General features: G+C 63.6%; 1 protein-coding gene across 1 annotated transcript in view; it reads left to right on the top strand.

Annotated features, from left to right (window-relative positions):
* Positions 1–15,214, top strand: part of LOC117649084 (acetylcholine receptor subunit alpha-like) — a 39,193-nt gene that overhangs the window by 21,240 nt on the left and 2,739 nt on the right. Inside the window, exons 3-7 of the mRNA XM_034391504.1 lie at positions 10,709–10,753; positions 13,008–13,117; positions 13,669–13,849; positions 14,155–14,270; positions 14,347–14,515. Coding sequence (XP_034247395.1) covers positions 10,709–10,753; positions 13,008–13,117; positions 13,669–13,849; positions 14,155–14,270; positions 14,347–14,515 — 621 coding nt within the window. The remainder of the gene's footprint in view (positions 1–10,708; positions 10,754–13,007; positions 13,118–13,668; positions 13,850–14,154; positions 14,271–14,346; positions 14,516–15,214) is intronic.

The raw sequence follows: 15,214 nt of genomic DNA, 5'->3' as shown, positions 1-15,214 counted from the left end.
ATCCCACCCAACTTCTCCGCGGCTAAAATCTTTCCGGCGGGGATTTTGACTCGCGGAAGAGTGGCTTTGGGAGACGAGGCGGCGGGCGAGGCCGTGGCGCAGGGCGCGCATAGCGGAGGCCGCCGCGCCGCCGCGCCTCCCTCCCTCTGCCCGCTTCGCTGCTTATTTGCCTCACTCCCCTTTTTGGCGGGAAATCCGGGCCGATTGTGCGCCCGGCCTGCCTAGCCCGGCCCGGCCTTGGCGTGCGCGCACGCGTGTGTGGCAGTGTGCCGGCGCCACCGTCGCGATGCGCGCCGCGCGGAAGGGATCGCGTTACTCCCTTTGGAAAAACACGTGCGCCATTAAAACTACTTCCTTTTCTGTTGTTACTTCTGCGGGCCGGCACTGTGAATGTGAACCCCGGCAGCGTAGGCCGGGCGGGCCGGCCGACCCGCCGGCCGCAAGCCAAGCCGCAGGCCATGCCGCAGGCCAAGCCGCGCAGGCCGGGCAGAGCAGGCAGAGTCGGGCCGGCCTGGAGGCCTCCACCCCATTAGGCGCGGTGTCAGATAACGCGGTGGCATCGAATGGAGCGCCGGCCAGCCAGCCAGCCGACCAGGCGGCCAGCCAGCCAGCCAGCCAGCCCGCCCCAGGAGCCAGCGTCACCGATTGCAGCCGGAAGCCGTCGTGACATAAATCCGCAAGGAATCGAGATTTGGGCTGACCCTGCCACGACGCCCAGTCTGAGGAGGCCGCGGAGGAGGCGGTTGGTCGCACTCGCTCCGCTGGATGGTGGTGGCCCTTGGACCTTCTTCCTCGTGCATGTCTATGCCCTGTGCGAGGCTGTGGGATCGAGCCTTTTGGTGTGTGTGTATGTGTGTGTGACACGTTAACTAAAACCCCGCCGTTATCGCTGACAACGCGATGGCGTGACATCGTTTTCATTTCATCGCCGCCGCCGTCACGGCTCGACACGGCTCGTCACGGTACGGCCGCACAGTGCACCGCCCGAATCCGTCGCGGTGGTAACGAGCCCAGCAAGGCAGCAAGGCGCAGCAAGGCGCAGCGACGCGGTGTCAATCCGCGTCACGACGGTCGATCAGATTGTTGTTTTATTTCCCCGCCTCCTCCTTTTCCTCCCTCGTGTCGCTGTGACTGAAACATAATCTGCGGCCGCCCGGGGGCGGGGCGGGGCGGGCAGATAGAGTCCCGGCAGATTGAAACAGAAATGGCGCGGCGAGGCGGCCACGGTTGCGTTTCACGTCACCCCGGCCCGCCGGCGGCACTGACGTGCACAAAATGACAACGCTTCGAAATTGCTCGGCGTTGATTTCGTTTTCGCGTCAAAGGCTTTTTTAGGTTTCTGTGAAGCCTGTGTGGTTTCTGCGAGGACATCGTAGAAATTTAAAAAAACTTCTCTTCGCTGCTACGACGTTCTGTTGGTTTCTACGGGGTGCATGAACACCAAACAGGCCGCGTGGAAGGTCCTTTTTGATTTGAGAGGAGAGAGGAAGGAGGAAGGGGGAGGGGGAAGGGGAGAGAGAGGCGTCGCTAATCTCTGGCTGTCCCGCGCTGGGAAGCCCCGGGCTGGGCTCCAAGCGCCTGCCAGCTGATTGCGACCGAGTTGCGTCCATTTGAGCGAAAGCGAACTGCCTGCCCTCTCTCTACACCGCGGTGGCGGTCCCCCCCCCCCCCCCCCCTGTGCCGCCACAGCCACGCCACCGCCACGCCCCGTCCCTATCGTCGCCGCCCAGTTAGAACTGCCAGATCTGCAGCCTCTTAGCCGGGCCCTGTCCGGGCGGGCAACGCTTCAGTGCCTCAGCCGGCCTCAGCCTTCAGTGCCCCGGCTCAAAGTGCATCGCTATCTCGAATTAGCCTCTTTGAGGAGGGGAGGGCCTCCAAGGCGGCGCCCCGGCCAGGCCCAGTGCAGGCCGCGCTCTGTGATCCCGTCGCCGTCCCGGCCAAGGACGCCGAGGCTGGCCGAGGCCCCCTTGTGCTTTGGCCAAGTCCGAGACCGCCCTTTGTGTCCGGCAGACGTCCAGTGGCTCCCGCAATGGCTCCGGCGTCGGCCGGGGCGGGCCGGGGCGCGGCGCGGCAGGGCCCCTGGCGTTTGCTCGTCCGTCGCCACTTCACTTTGTCGGGGAACATCGTCAAGTGGTCCAGCCCGGCGTCTCCTTGACCTCGCCGTCCGTCTCGAACCGACGTTTTCTCCTTCCGCGCAACGCCTCCCTTTTTATTTCCTCCCTTCGCGTTTTTTGCTCGACCCCCCGCCTGCCTGCCCGCCTGCCTGCCTGCCTGGCCACTATCGATCTTCAATGACTCCCAAATCTCAGGGCTCATTAGGCAGTGCCGGGCGGCCGTTGAACGGGCCGAGAGGGCGGGGTGGGGCGGGGTGGGGCGGGACGCAGCCCACTCCCACGGGAGACAAGGCAGCCGTCCCTCCGCTGGCTCGCTGGCTCCGCCGCCCCCGTGCGGTATGCAGCCTCCAGCCTTCGGAATGCACTGGTGCTATGCAGGCGTGACTGCCCCGGCAGAAGCAGGGGCACCCCGCCCCGCCCCGCCTTTAATTCGTGTGCACATTGACGCGTTGCCCCGCCTCGCCACGAACGGAGCGAACGCGAACGATCTGACTGTTTCCAAACCGAGGCGGCCTCGCTGAGGGAGTACGTTTTCCGGGCTTGGATGGGACGCAGAGGCCGCTCAAAATCAACCAAAACCACTATTTCTACGCCCCAAAAAAATTGCGTTCGTTCGAACTCTCCCTCCTTGCCCATCTCTACGCCGCTGTACCTCCACGATAATCTTCTCCATGGCCATCAGCCGGCCGGGCCGGGCGGCCGCGAAGTGCAGCAGGGGTAGGTTTCCCCCGGCCCGCCCCGGCCACGCAGCCTCGCTCCAGCCAACCCCTCTCCAGCCACGCGGCCACGCCCGGCCACGCCCCAGCAGGCTTTCCAGTGGATCCCGCTGGAATAATTCCTGGGGTGGCTTTTGGCTTCCACAGCCATAAACTGTTTCATGGCCCTTCATACAGAATGAAGGCTGGTCCACAGGCACAGCGCGCGGCCCGCTCGGGCTGGCGGTGGCTGCAGGCGGCGCGGCGCGGTGCGGCCGGACCCTCCCGAGTTTGCAGGCAGTAATTGGAGGCAACAATGGGAGCGAAAAGCGCCGACAATTACACTGGCTGCTTATCACGGAGTGCGGCCGGCACCGCGGCACCGCCCCTGGGCCCCAGACCCTCCAGACCGCGCGCTAATTTCGCAGTGGCGCGCCTCGCGGGGCTGTAAAAATGGAGGCCCGCGATGACGAGACGACGAGGAGGGCGTGCGCTGGGCGCTGGCCCTGCCCCTCGAGGCCCCCATTAGCGAGGCCGGACGGCCGCCGAGCAGGAAGCCGAGGCCGCCGAGGCCGCCGAGGCCAGGATGTTGCCGAACCTCGCAACCTCGGCCCAAGGCGGCCCCCAAGGCCACGGCGCCACGGCGATGCATATCAGAGGCCTCCGTAACGCCATTATGAATTTAGCCGCCGCAGCCAGCCGCACTCCGCAGGCCTACGTGCCGCGTAGCGCGGCGTGCCGGCGTGCTGGCCGGACTCCACGACGCCGCGGCACTCCCGCGCTTTTTGTTGTGGCGCTGCGCTGCGCGCTGCACTAGAAAAGGGCCGCGGCTGCAGCGGCGCTTCCAGTTCATTCGGCTGGAAGGCCAGCAGGCTGACGCCTAGCCGGGGAGTCCCTTTGTCGCTCTGTCTCTGTCGCACTCTCGGGGCGCCCCGTCGCAGCGGTGCGAGAGAGACAGGGCGATGAAACGACTGCTCGAAATCGCTCGTCAGGGTGGCCGGGGCAGCCGGGGCAGCCACATGACGGGCTGCAGCGCCAGCAGCGCCATCAGGCTAATGCCGGCATTAATACTGCACTGCCCGACCGTGGGCCGCACCGCCCCGCACCGCCCCGCACTGCCAGCCTGGCGGCGAGGCCGGGCGAGGCCGGGCGAGGCTCACCGCTGACAGCATGCCGAACGGGCCCATCCCGGCCGGACCCGCAGGGGTGGCGGCGGCGGCGGGATCAGAGGGACTCTGGGGAGTACGAGGGACCAATCGACCAATCGCTGAAGGGCCGGACTCAGCGGGGCGTGGCGCGTAGCGCTTCTGGTCGGCCACGGGATACAATACACAACCTCCACTGGCGGGGCGACAGCGACGGCCGACGACACGTTATTTCAAAAGAATTGGTGATGTCTCGTACAGTGGCACGGCCGCAGTGCCCCGGCGCTGTCAGCTCGGTGCCGCCCTGGCCGGGAGTTGAATCCGAGCCAGCGGCGCCGACGGATGGGACAGTTGGCGTCGTAACCCACTGAGCCATCGACCGCCGCCCCGTCGGCTTGACGTCGCCAATGTAGGCGCGAAATGGCGACCGGCCTCAGCAGCCAGGCAGCCAGCCAGCCCTCCTGCCTGCAACATTCTTTACTGCAACGGCCTGGCTCCTCCCAATGTACTCATCGCCGTTAAATTCCAGTGCGTTGGCGGGCCGGCTTATGGTGGCGCCGAGACGAGTGGCTGGCGGTGGCTGGCGGTGGCTGGGGACGCCGTGCAGTAAACCCCTGGCCGGGTTTTAATGGCCGAGCAACAGCGCGGCCCGCCCCGCGCCGCCCCGCCCCGCCCCGTCGGCTTGGCGGCCTCGTGGTGGCGGAGAGGCCGCGCCCGAAGCCTTTTGCTCCCAAGGAATGCCGTCGGAAGAGGCGGCGCGTCTTTATAACCATCTTTTATTTTTTTGTTGGCCTCCGCGGTTTTCGGCGCGGGGCGCATGGGGCGCCGCATCTCATGACACGCGCTGTACTCGCTGTACGCGAGCGTGAAGCCAGCGTGCAGCTAGCCAACACAGCCAGCCGTTTGTTGTCAGACGGCTGTCGGCCTGACGGGGCGGACAGTGTGGCAGTAGGGGCCATATGAGTGCGCGCTTGCGGCTATTGCACACGCGCACACACACTCACACACACAGAGAGCGGGGTCATTACACAAACTCGCACACAACACGAACGCAGTAACGCAGTGCTGCTTACTGCAGAGCGCCATCGGCCAGTGGTAGTGCGATGCAGTGGTACGTATAGGCGCAGCGGAACCGGCCAACCGTGATAAAAAGCAGTCAAATGCTGCGGGTGCCTCCCCCTCCCTCCCCCTTCCCCTCCCCCTTCCCACCACTTTATAGCCCTGCCATTTGCGGCGCGCAACACTCCATCACGTGACCTCATGCGGCTCCAAGCCCGAACGGGCCGAGCGGGCCGAGCGAACGAGGAGGGAGAGGATCGGGCTGATCCCTCCCGCATGCTATATTCAGGTGCCTCGCTGCCAGTAGCCCAACGCCCAGCCTTGGCAGCAGTCGAACCCTCTCCCGTCTCCCCCCCCCCTTCCCCTCTCTCCCTCCCTCCCTCCCTCCCTCCCTCTCTCTCTCTCTCTCTCTCTCTCTCTCTCTCTCTCTCTCTCTCTCTCTCTCTCTCTCTCTCTCTCTCTCTCTCTCTCTCTCTCTCTCTCTTTCTCTCTCTCTCTGATGGTCTGTCACGTGGCGCGGATACCCGCTTCGGGTCTCGTTAATGGATGGCGTGATGGCGATTTATTAGCCTGCCCGTCAGCCACTCGTAATGGAATAATGAGAGCGAGAGAGAGAGAGAGAGAGAGAGAGAGAGAGAGAGAGAGAGAGAGAGAGAGAGAGAGGCCCGCTCGCGGTGTGTTTGGCTGGGTGTGGCCGAGGGTGGCGTCGCGGTTCCTCCGCGGAAACACTCTCTCTCTCTTTCTCTCTCCCACTCTCCCCCGCGGGAAATACTGTCTTCCGCTTGAAAGATGATCCTGCCGCGCCAAACGCACGCCGCCAGGCGCCGCCGCCGCGCGCTCCGAGTGAAAACTTTTGATGGGAAACAAATAACGAGATTTATATATTAGAAGGCGCGAGGCAGGACGGCGCCACCGCACGGACCTTCCCCCCCACTCTCTCGCACACGGAGGTCCTGAGGTACTGGACCCTTCCGGCTGTCGCTCGCTCCCCGCTCCGCATTCCGCCAGCAGTCTATGATTACCGCATTAACCTTCTGTTGGCGTGGCCTTCGCGGATACTGTTATTGCTGTTTGGCCCGCCACCACTCGCTGCCACTGCACACACACACACACACACACACACGCCGCGGCCAGAGTCGTACATTGGGCGGAGGAGACACGCCTCGAACTAGGACCAAGCCCTCCCCCTTCCCTTTTCTCCAGCTTTCCTCGCAGCATCCTCTAGATGGAGGCACCGGGCCGCGGGACGGTGTTCGCCAGCTCTTCTGATGAGAAAGACGATTCTTGTTGTTTTTTTCTGGTTGTCCTTTTTATTTGCAGCGGAGCATTGTCGGGGGAAATTGTCGACGGCGGCCGTCACTGTCTCTACCTTCCTTCCCTTCCGCGTTGCTCTCGGAATGAAATGAGTCCCTCAAGCGTGCTGGAAAAATCGGTCAGTCGGCGCGCGAGCGTGGAGTGGCGCGGGAGATGACTCGCCACCGTCCACGCCGACGGACAAGTTCCCCGACGCCGTCCTCGCGTCCGGAAGGCGTTGCTGGCGGTCGCAGGCAAACTGGAGCAGAGCGACCCGCCGGGCCGCCGCACGTACACGGGTACCGTGGTGGCCGTGGTGCGGCGGGGCCTTCGTCGCCTCCACGCCGCGCCACCGTCTCCAGGGAGCGACGTGCTGTTCGACTTTGAAGAGTTCCCTCCCTTCCCTTTCCCTCTCGCTCTCTCTTTGCAAATGCCCGCGGCGCAAGTAAGAAGTGAGCAGTGCGGCGCGCGGCGTGCTGGGGCCCGCCGAAAGTCTCGGCGCGGTGACATCTGCTGGCTTATAAGCAGCAGCGGCACGCGAGAGGTGAGGCCCAGCCCGGCCGAGGCCCCGCCCCGGACGAGGCCACGGGCACAGCGTGGCTTTGATCATCCGCTGCGCACACAGCCACACGACACGACGCGACGCAACGCGACGCCGCGCCACGCCGGCAGCCAGCTGGCGCACTTAGTCATTGCTTACAAAGGCAGCGGCGGCGCGGCGCGTGACGCGGTGACGCCACTGCGAGGCGAGGCCTGGCGAGGCCTGGCGAGGCCTGGCGAGGCCGCGGCCGTGGCGGATGGCAGTGTGAGATCAAAGAGGCCGAGGCCGCGGCCCACAATGCACGCGCCGCCCGGCCGGGCACGCCGGGCACGCCGGGATGAGTAATCACGACACGATGCATTCCCGGCGGAGGCCGTTACCGCGCGGTGACGGCGTGCAGGCCGCGCAGGCCGTGAAGTTGATGGGCCGTGATAGGTGACGCGGCGACAATGTCGCGCACGCCGCGGCCGCGGGTTGGGGTTGGGGCTGGCACGGCCCGCCTGGCTATGATCGCCGCGATAGGTTAAGTGTCGGCGCGCTGGCTGCACCGCGCAAGGCCCTACGTGGCCCGCCTGCCGATACTGGCCGATACCCGCGGCGCCGCGGCGCCAGATCGACACGCGGACCGCCGATATATCTCGGATAGAATAATTGACAGCGAAGCTCCGACGGCCAGCTCGTGGCCGAGGAGGAGGAGGAGGAGGAGGAGGAGGAGGCCGTTATACCGGCCGTGCCATAGTGCGCGGAAGGAAGAATCACCCGCCGGGGTGGCCAGCCGGGAGAGAGAGGCATCGATAAGATTTCCGTCACGGAGAGAGAGAGAAGAGAGTGTGTCAGAGAGAGAGAGAGAGGGACCGGCTGATGCGCGTCCGGATAGATGGAGCGTAGCGACGGTGGCCGCGGCCGGCAGGCTGAAGCTGATCGCCAGAGGGAGGCTTTCTCTCTCTCTCTTTCGCTCACGGGGCGCCTCGTGTGGGCGTGAGGGAGACACGACGCTGCCGGGATTAATGTGTCGACGGGGCTGTAAATCACATCCGGTGCGACACACAAAGGTTGACGTGTTCCGGAAAATTAAAGGGGGAAAAGGGTTTTTTGTTCAATTACATGGTTGGCTTTGTTCCCGCCTATCAATTGGACCATTCCACACCACCCTTGTGATGAAAGCGCCACCAGCGCAGCCTCTGCAGGTAGCCGCGACGCGACGTCACCGCCACCGCGCCCCGCCGCGCCCCGCCGCCACTGCAGCTTAAGGCGCCAGCCAAGGCCGCGCTCACCGCCCGCCCCGCCCCACCCCGCCCCGCCACGCCGCGGAGGAAGAGAAAGGCTGTCACTGATACAAGGAGAGTCGTTTGTCAGACCACCCTGCCGGGCCGGGCCGGGCCAAGACGGCGTACACGGGGGAATCATCAACACCCCCGCACGCACGCTCTCACACTCACACACACACACGTACGCGGCAGGGCACGCGCGGCCGAAAAGTTTGCGGCACGCGGAAACGACGTGGAATAACGACAAAGTGCCGCGAGGCTGGCTGGCTTGCTGGCTGGCGGTGGATAAGGCAGACTGCCTGTGCTCGCGATGGCGGATGGAAGCGATGGCGGCTTGGCGGGGCGGGGCGGGGCGGGGCAGCAGCAGCGCGCTCTCCAAGTTGCGTGATTAAATCGCAGTGTGGCCGTGGGGGCGTGTGCGAGCCGAGCGGAGCGACAAGTGCGAGCGCCGAGCGAAGCCGCCAAGCCGCCAAGCCGCCAAGCGAACGCCTGTGGAGTCGTCGGTAGGCCGGCCCGCTCGACACGCCTGCCGCGTGGCCGCCGTGGCTGCCTACCCCGCGGACCGCAGGCTGACGCGCTGACGCGACCAGACGCGACGCTCTCGCCGCAGACAGTCACTGCGCTCGCCCCCCCCCCCTCCCCCTCCCCTCCCCGCTCGCCTCGTTGCGAGTTCAAGGCGGAAATCGGAAACGCAAAAACGCGGCGCTGGAAGTTTGGAGTGAGGGGCGCGGCGAGGCCGGCGACGACGGCGCCTCATTAAGTGGGCGCTTGCATTCCGGATTTCCGCTTTCGGGTTTCACTACTCGACTCGACCGGGTAATTACAACTTTCTCAGTGCGCTGTGTGCGCCCATATTGGCCGGAGACGACGACGGTCGCAGCGCGAGGCGGGGTGTGGTGGGGTGGGGCGGGGTGGGGCGCGGCGGGGTGGGGCGTCTAATAAACGGGTCGGCGAGGGCCGGCCGGGTCGACGCGATGGGAGGATTTACCTGTGGCTGGCACGGCGGCCAGGAGGCTGGGCCGCATGGGGGCGCGGAGGGCTGCCGCGGGAGTTCTCGAGTGGTTAGACACGGGGTGCGGCGGGTGCGGCCGCCACGTCGAGAAGGCCCTCAGCCACCACTGCAGTTTCAAGCGGCGAGCTGTCGCCTGTCGTCCCGGACCCAAGTCTCTAACCCAATCAGGACTGCCTCCGCCGAGTTCCCCCCGTCCTTCCGCCCCCGCGGCGTTCAAAACACACGGCGGGGCGGGGCGGAGCGCGATTCAAGTGTTTCCCTTTCCCTTCCTTTCACTGGCCTCGGCCGCCTCGGCACACACGCCCTCAAACACCCCCACCCCCTTCCGCCTTTCTCCAACTTTGCACTCTCTTCTCCTTTGCGACCTTCAGGACCCTGAGGGCCTTGTCGTCGCCACCGCCTCCTCCTCCACCTCATCATCACCGCCGTGATCATGGCGGTGCAGGCGAGCCACCTGTTTGGTTGAATAATGCGCCCCGCGAGCGTAGCATTAACGCTCTTCATCAAAATGCAATGAGCAGCATGCCTGCCCGCCAGCCCCGTCAGCCCCACCAGCCCCGCCAGCCCCACCAGCGGTGCGAGCCCGCAGTGGCGGTAGCGCGGTGGTGGCCCCAAGGAGGGTCGTAACAAGGACTGTAGCCAGCATATTGAAATGTTCCCGAGGTCATCCCATCCATTCACATGGGTGGAGAATCAAGCTCCCTCGGAGCGGCGGTGCTCGCGCGTGTGTTGGTGTGAGAGCGAGGCCGCGAGAGTGTGTCCATGTGTGCTTACGCTGATGGAGCGGAACAAAAGGGGAAGACTTTGTGTTTTCGGTCCTGTTTGTGGGAGTTGGAATGGAAGCGAATCGGCTCACACATCGCGCATGCCGCGAGGGTGCAGTCCGACAATGCCCCCTTTTTTCTCTCTTTCCCTCTGGGAGTATTGCTGTCCTTGTCCCACCCTCGGCCGCCCCAGCCTGCAGTGTGCGTCCCAGGAACACGATCAGGCCCAGCCCCGGTTGATCCAAATCCAAGCATAGGTCCCCAAGGATGAGCTGCTGGCTTTTCTTGGAAATCTCCTGCCCCTCCCCTCCCTTTTTTATTATTTTTTCCGCTGGCGATGCGCGCGCGATCCGACAGTGGGTCCCCGCCCCGATTCGTAGCGTGTCGTAGGCTGCCGTGCGACGTGGAGGCGTGGCGCGTGGCGCACGGCACGCACCTGCAGGCAGGCCAGCATGCAGACCAGCAGGCCGCCACCATGTTGCCCACTGTCCCCGCCAATTACCAGTCAATTAAACTGCGGCGCCGTCACCACCGCCACCATCACCGCCACCATCACCGCCACCATCACCATCACCATGACCATCGCGATGCGGCCGGCGCGGCCGCCCTAATCGGCTTGACCCCGTTCCGGGTTTGGCCGTTTGGCGCGGAGCGGATGTCGTTTTGTCATTCCCATGTCAAAACGTTTGTCTGACGCGCCTTTTTTTATCCAGCGGCAACGTCAGTGGCGTCATCCGCAGCGGCCACGTCCTTTCGCCGCCGATGCGCCGCCAACACAGCAGCATACTGATGACAGCCGTTGTTTCTTCTGTTGCAGAACCTCAAGAACCAAATCATGACCACCAACTTGTGGGTCGAGCAGGTGAGTCGAGCCACTCCAGTTACTTCTCGTTTATTTATTTTTTGGAAGAAAATGACACCAAAAGATGACAATTTGGAAACCGCCGGCTGAATTTAGTGAGCGCTTGGAAAAGGAGGCAAGGAAGCAGGGAAGCAGGTGGTCGATGGCGGAAATTAACCGCGGCCGCTCCTCCCGCCTGCTGGCTGCCTTGCGCCGCTCCGCGCCCCGCCTGGCCGTGCCGTGCCGCGCCGTGCCGTGCCGTGCCGTGCCGTGTCCTCCGCGGTGCCGCCGTGCCCGCCTTCGCTGCCGAGACACAGCCTCATTAATTATCCGCTGCTTCTGGCAATGCCGCGACTCTCTCTCCCTCTCCCTCCTGGATCGCTGCAGGATCGCTGTCGATGCCGCCGCACCAGGAATCGAGCCACGGCCTTCTGCTCGCTCATCGGAACGCTGACTCTTCCTTCCGTTCGTTCTTTCGCTCTTTCGCTCCGTCTCGCCGCCTTGTTTTAATTTCCTCCTCGTTCCGGGAAGCATTCAAAATAAAAGCCGCGCGTCATTCGGGGATCAAAAGACTCTCATATCTTTGTTTATTTTGCTGTGTGTGTGTGTGGTCGTTGTTGTTTCTTCCTGTTTACTCATCTCGCATCGATCAGAGCACTTTGGCCGCCGCTGTCCTTGTCGCACCCCAGCAGACTGACTCCGAGAGTCGTTTTCGCCGCTCTGTCTCTCTTGCGCCTACACTGGGCGCCCAATGAATGCGAGAGAGATAGAGCGACGAAAACTGCTCTCGGATTCGGTCTGCAGTGTGCATCCCCGGGAGGCACCGAACACGACCCTCGGCTCCCCAATGCACCCCCTCTGGCTGTCTATCCGCCTATCTGTCCGCCTGTCTGCCCCACTGCCCGCTGCGCTCCCGGCGTTCTGATCCGCTGATACACCGTATTGGCCGCACTGGCCGCGGGAAATATGAATATTAATTAGTTGTCAAATCCGACGGTCAGTATGCGACTGTGTGTAATGTGTGTGTATGAGATAGAGAGAGAGAGAGAGAGAGAGAGAGAGAGAGAGAGAGAGAGAGAGAGAGAGAGAGAGAGAGAGAGAGAGAGAGAGAGAGAGAGAGAGCACGTACTTGTCTGTGAGCGTGTGGTCGGAGCGTTTGCGGCTTAGCATTGCTGTGCGCGGAAAAATAAGGCGAGCAAAAGTAAATAAAAATAGCGTTGCAAAACACGAGCAGAAACGAGCAAAACAAGTGGGAACAGTCTCGAAAGCGGCATGCGGTGTGCGGTGGTGTGACGAGGCGAGGCGGGTGGCGGGTGATTGCGGCGCGGGCAACGCTTTGGCGTGCGCGGCTGGTGCGCGGTGTGCCGTCGGCCGGGCCGTTCGCCACCGTCTCGCACCTCGGCCTGCCTGCCTCGGCCTGCCTGCCTCGGCCCCTCGACTATACCGCTCCTTTTGCCGCCTTGATGTCCTGCCCGTAATGACCCGCCCCACCCCGCCCCGCCCCGCCCGCCCCGCCCCGGCCGGATACACGGGGCGCCGTCGGTATCGGGAACCAAAGTCGACGGAAAATCGTATTCCCTTCTCCATCTCTCTACTTTCCTTTTCGTGATGAAATCCCCGCCCCGCCTTACCCCCAGCGGGGCCCCTCACCGTGCGTCCCCGTGCATGTAACAGAATCGGGGCACGCGGCGCTGCCACGCTGCCGCGCTGCGCGAGGCGCGCCACGCGACTACACCTCGTCCGACTCCAGTCTCTGGCTGCGGCAAAAAGACAGTCTGCTTGCTCCCAGCTCCCAGCCACGGGACACCGCCTCGCGCCTCGCGTCGCACAGTCGTAAACCGTACACTAAAGCCGTCATTTTTTGTGGCCAAACTGTTGTTGGCGCCTGTGCCTCGGTTTTTCACCCTGGAGAAGCACATGCGCCACACGATGTAAATTACCCGCGGAGTCTGGCTCAACATGCGGAGATGACTTGGTCCGTGGAGGGAGCGACGACTAGCGCCCGTCGTACCGACCATAGACAAACCGCTGGACAGGACAGGTGGAGGCGGTCAAAATCCCGGACGCGTTTTGAGCTGCAGAGTCGCTAAATGGGACTCGAACCGAACGTGTGCCCACCAATACGATTGCTCTCCGAACGCGGTATCCATTGGTGGGGTCACACGTTCGGTTCGAGTCCCATTTAGCGTCTCTGAAGCTCAAAACGCGTCTAGGGTTTTGGCCGCCTCCACCGGTCTTCTGGCCCACTGCGTGACGGCTGTTTTGTCTGTTCCAGTCCTGGGACGACTACAAGCTCAAGTGGGACCCGAGGGAGTACGGCGGCGTGGAGATGCTGCACGTGCCTTCCGACCACATCTGGCGGCCGGACATCGTCCTCTACAACAAGTAAGTGCGTCTGCATGCCGGTTACTTGCAGTGCCGCTTTATGTTTTCATGTAATAAGCCAGACCAAAGGAAAGCACTCTCTCTGCCGGCGCGAGAAATGGCGTCCCGCTTGCAGCACTTTCATGAAATATATAAAGGTGTTGATACATTTTGGGGCCCGGAAATGAATCGCCCTCGGCCAGAGGTGGAACGACGCCACGACGGCGGCGCGTTAAGACGGAAAGTGGAGGGGAGGGGGGGAGGCCCCCGAGGGGCTGTAGGCCTCGGGGGCAGCACCAAGGGGAGCCCCGAGGGGAGCCCCAACAAGTGCACGAGCAGAGTGTTCTGTTGTGAAATATGGGCCATCCATCCCATCCATTTAGGGGCTACTCCGGGCTGCGCCGGGCAGCGCCGGGCTGCGGCACCGCGTGGTGTAGCAGTGCAGGCCCGCGTTGCCGTGCCGCCGCGCCGCCGTGCCGCGTCTCGGGTGGACAGGGGCGTCAACTGTTGCGCCGATCCCTCCCTGTGTCCTGTCTGTCTCGCTGTCTCAGCCACGCATGATGTGTCCGCAGCGCCGACGGCAACTTCGAGGTGACGCTGGCCACCAAGGCCACGCTCAACTACACGGGGCGGGTCGAGTGGAAGCCGCCCGCCATCTACAAGTCGTCGTGTGAGATCGACGTCGAGTACTTCCCCTTCGACGAGCAGACCTGCGTCATGAAGTTCGGGTCCTGGACCTACGACGGCTTCCAGGTATGTCGACGATGTCAATGTTGAGTTTGAGAGCATGTCGCCCCACCGTGGGCCGAGGCGGCCAAAATTCTGGACGCGTTTTGAGCTCCAGAGTCGCGAAATAGGACTCGTACCGAACGTGTGACCCCACGAGGAAGCCATTGGTGGGGTCAAATGTTTGGTTCGAGTCCTGTTCAGCGACTCTGGAGCCATGCTGGAGCTCAAAACGCGTCTAGAGTTTTCGTCGGCTGCGCGGGTCTTCTTGCCCACTGTGCGTCCATATTGGACCTCCCTGTCGACTGGTGTAACACGGCTTGGCCCGCCAGGTGGACCTGCGCCACATCGACGAGGTCCGAGGCACCAGCGTGGTGGACATCGGCGTGGACCTCAGCGAGTTCTACACGTCCGTGGAGTGGGACATCCTGGAGGTGCCCGCGGTCAGGTGAGTCTCAGACTGTCCCGACGCCCCAGCCCGCCAATGCAATCTGTCTGACCGCCTTGCTCCTCTCTCCGCCCAGGAACGAGAAGTTCTACACGTGCTGCGACGAGCCGTACCTGGACATCACGTTCAACATCACCATGCGGCGGAAGACGCTGTTCTACACCGTGAACCTCATCATCCCCTGCATGGGCATCTCCTTCCTCACGGTGCTCGTCTTCTACCTGCCCTCGGACAGCGGCGAGAAGGTGAGAACCAGAGAGAGCGGGCCAGCCGAGCCAGCGGACGGGAAGCGGTTTTCGCGTTTTCGCGTTTCCGCCCCGCTTTCCCGAGGGGAGTCCGATCCGCCGGGGAGAAGGCCGTGCACCAAACGTGTGCCACGCCTGCGAAGGGTTTCCTGGAAAAGATTGAGGCGGGGGAACGAAAACGAAGAACAAGTTCAACACAAAGGGAAATTTTGTTTTGTTTTTGTTTTGCCGTTTCGCTTTTTTGCTCTCGTTGTTAAAACTCCGAGCCTCGCTTTGGCAGGTACGGCCCTCGACGGGGTGCTCGGCGCGGCGAGGCCCTGGGCGAGGCCCTCGATGGAGGAGCGTGGTGTGCGAGCGCGTCGGCGCGTCCGGCGCGGCCCTCAATGCATGCCTCTTTGCTCTTTGGGCGCGTTGGCGGCGTGGCGGCGTGGCGGCGGGGCGGCGTGGCAGGGGACAAGGTCGAAAGCCGAGAGCGCCAAGCGCCAAGCGCCTCCACCGCGGCAGTGCTTGGCATGGCGGCATGCCGCTGACGTGACGAGTTATGCCCGCGGCGCCCGGCTTTCGGCTTTCAGCTTTTTGCGGGGGGGGGGAGCCCGCGGCACGCCGTGGACGTCCATTATGCAAATCCGTGTCACGCCATTAATGACGAATACTCCCGCGCGGCCTGCATTGTTGTTGTGCTGATGTTGTTGTCTTGCC

Source organism: Thrips palmi, unplaced genomic scaffold (genome assembly GCF_012932325.1).
Source record: "Thrips palmi isolate BJ-2018 unplaced genomic scaffold, TpBJ-2018v1 HiC_scaffold_4, whole genome shotgun sequence".
Taxonomy (NCBI): domain Eukaryota; kingdom Metazoa; phylum Arthropoda; class Insecta; order Thysanoptera; family Thripidae; genus Thrips; species Thrips palmi.
The sequence above is the reverse complement of the archived record's forward strand: the minus strand, read 5'-3'. Positions and strand labels throughout refer to the sequence as shown.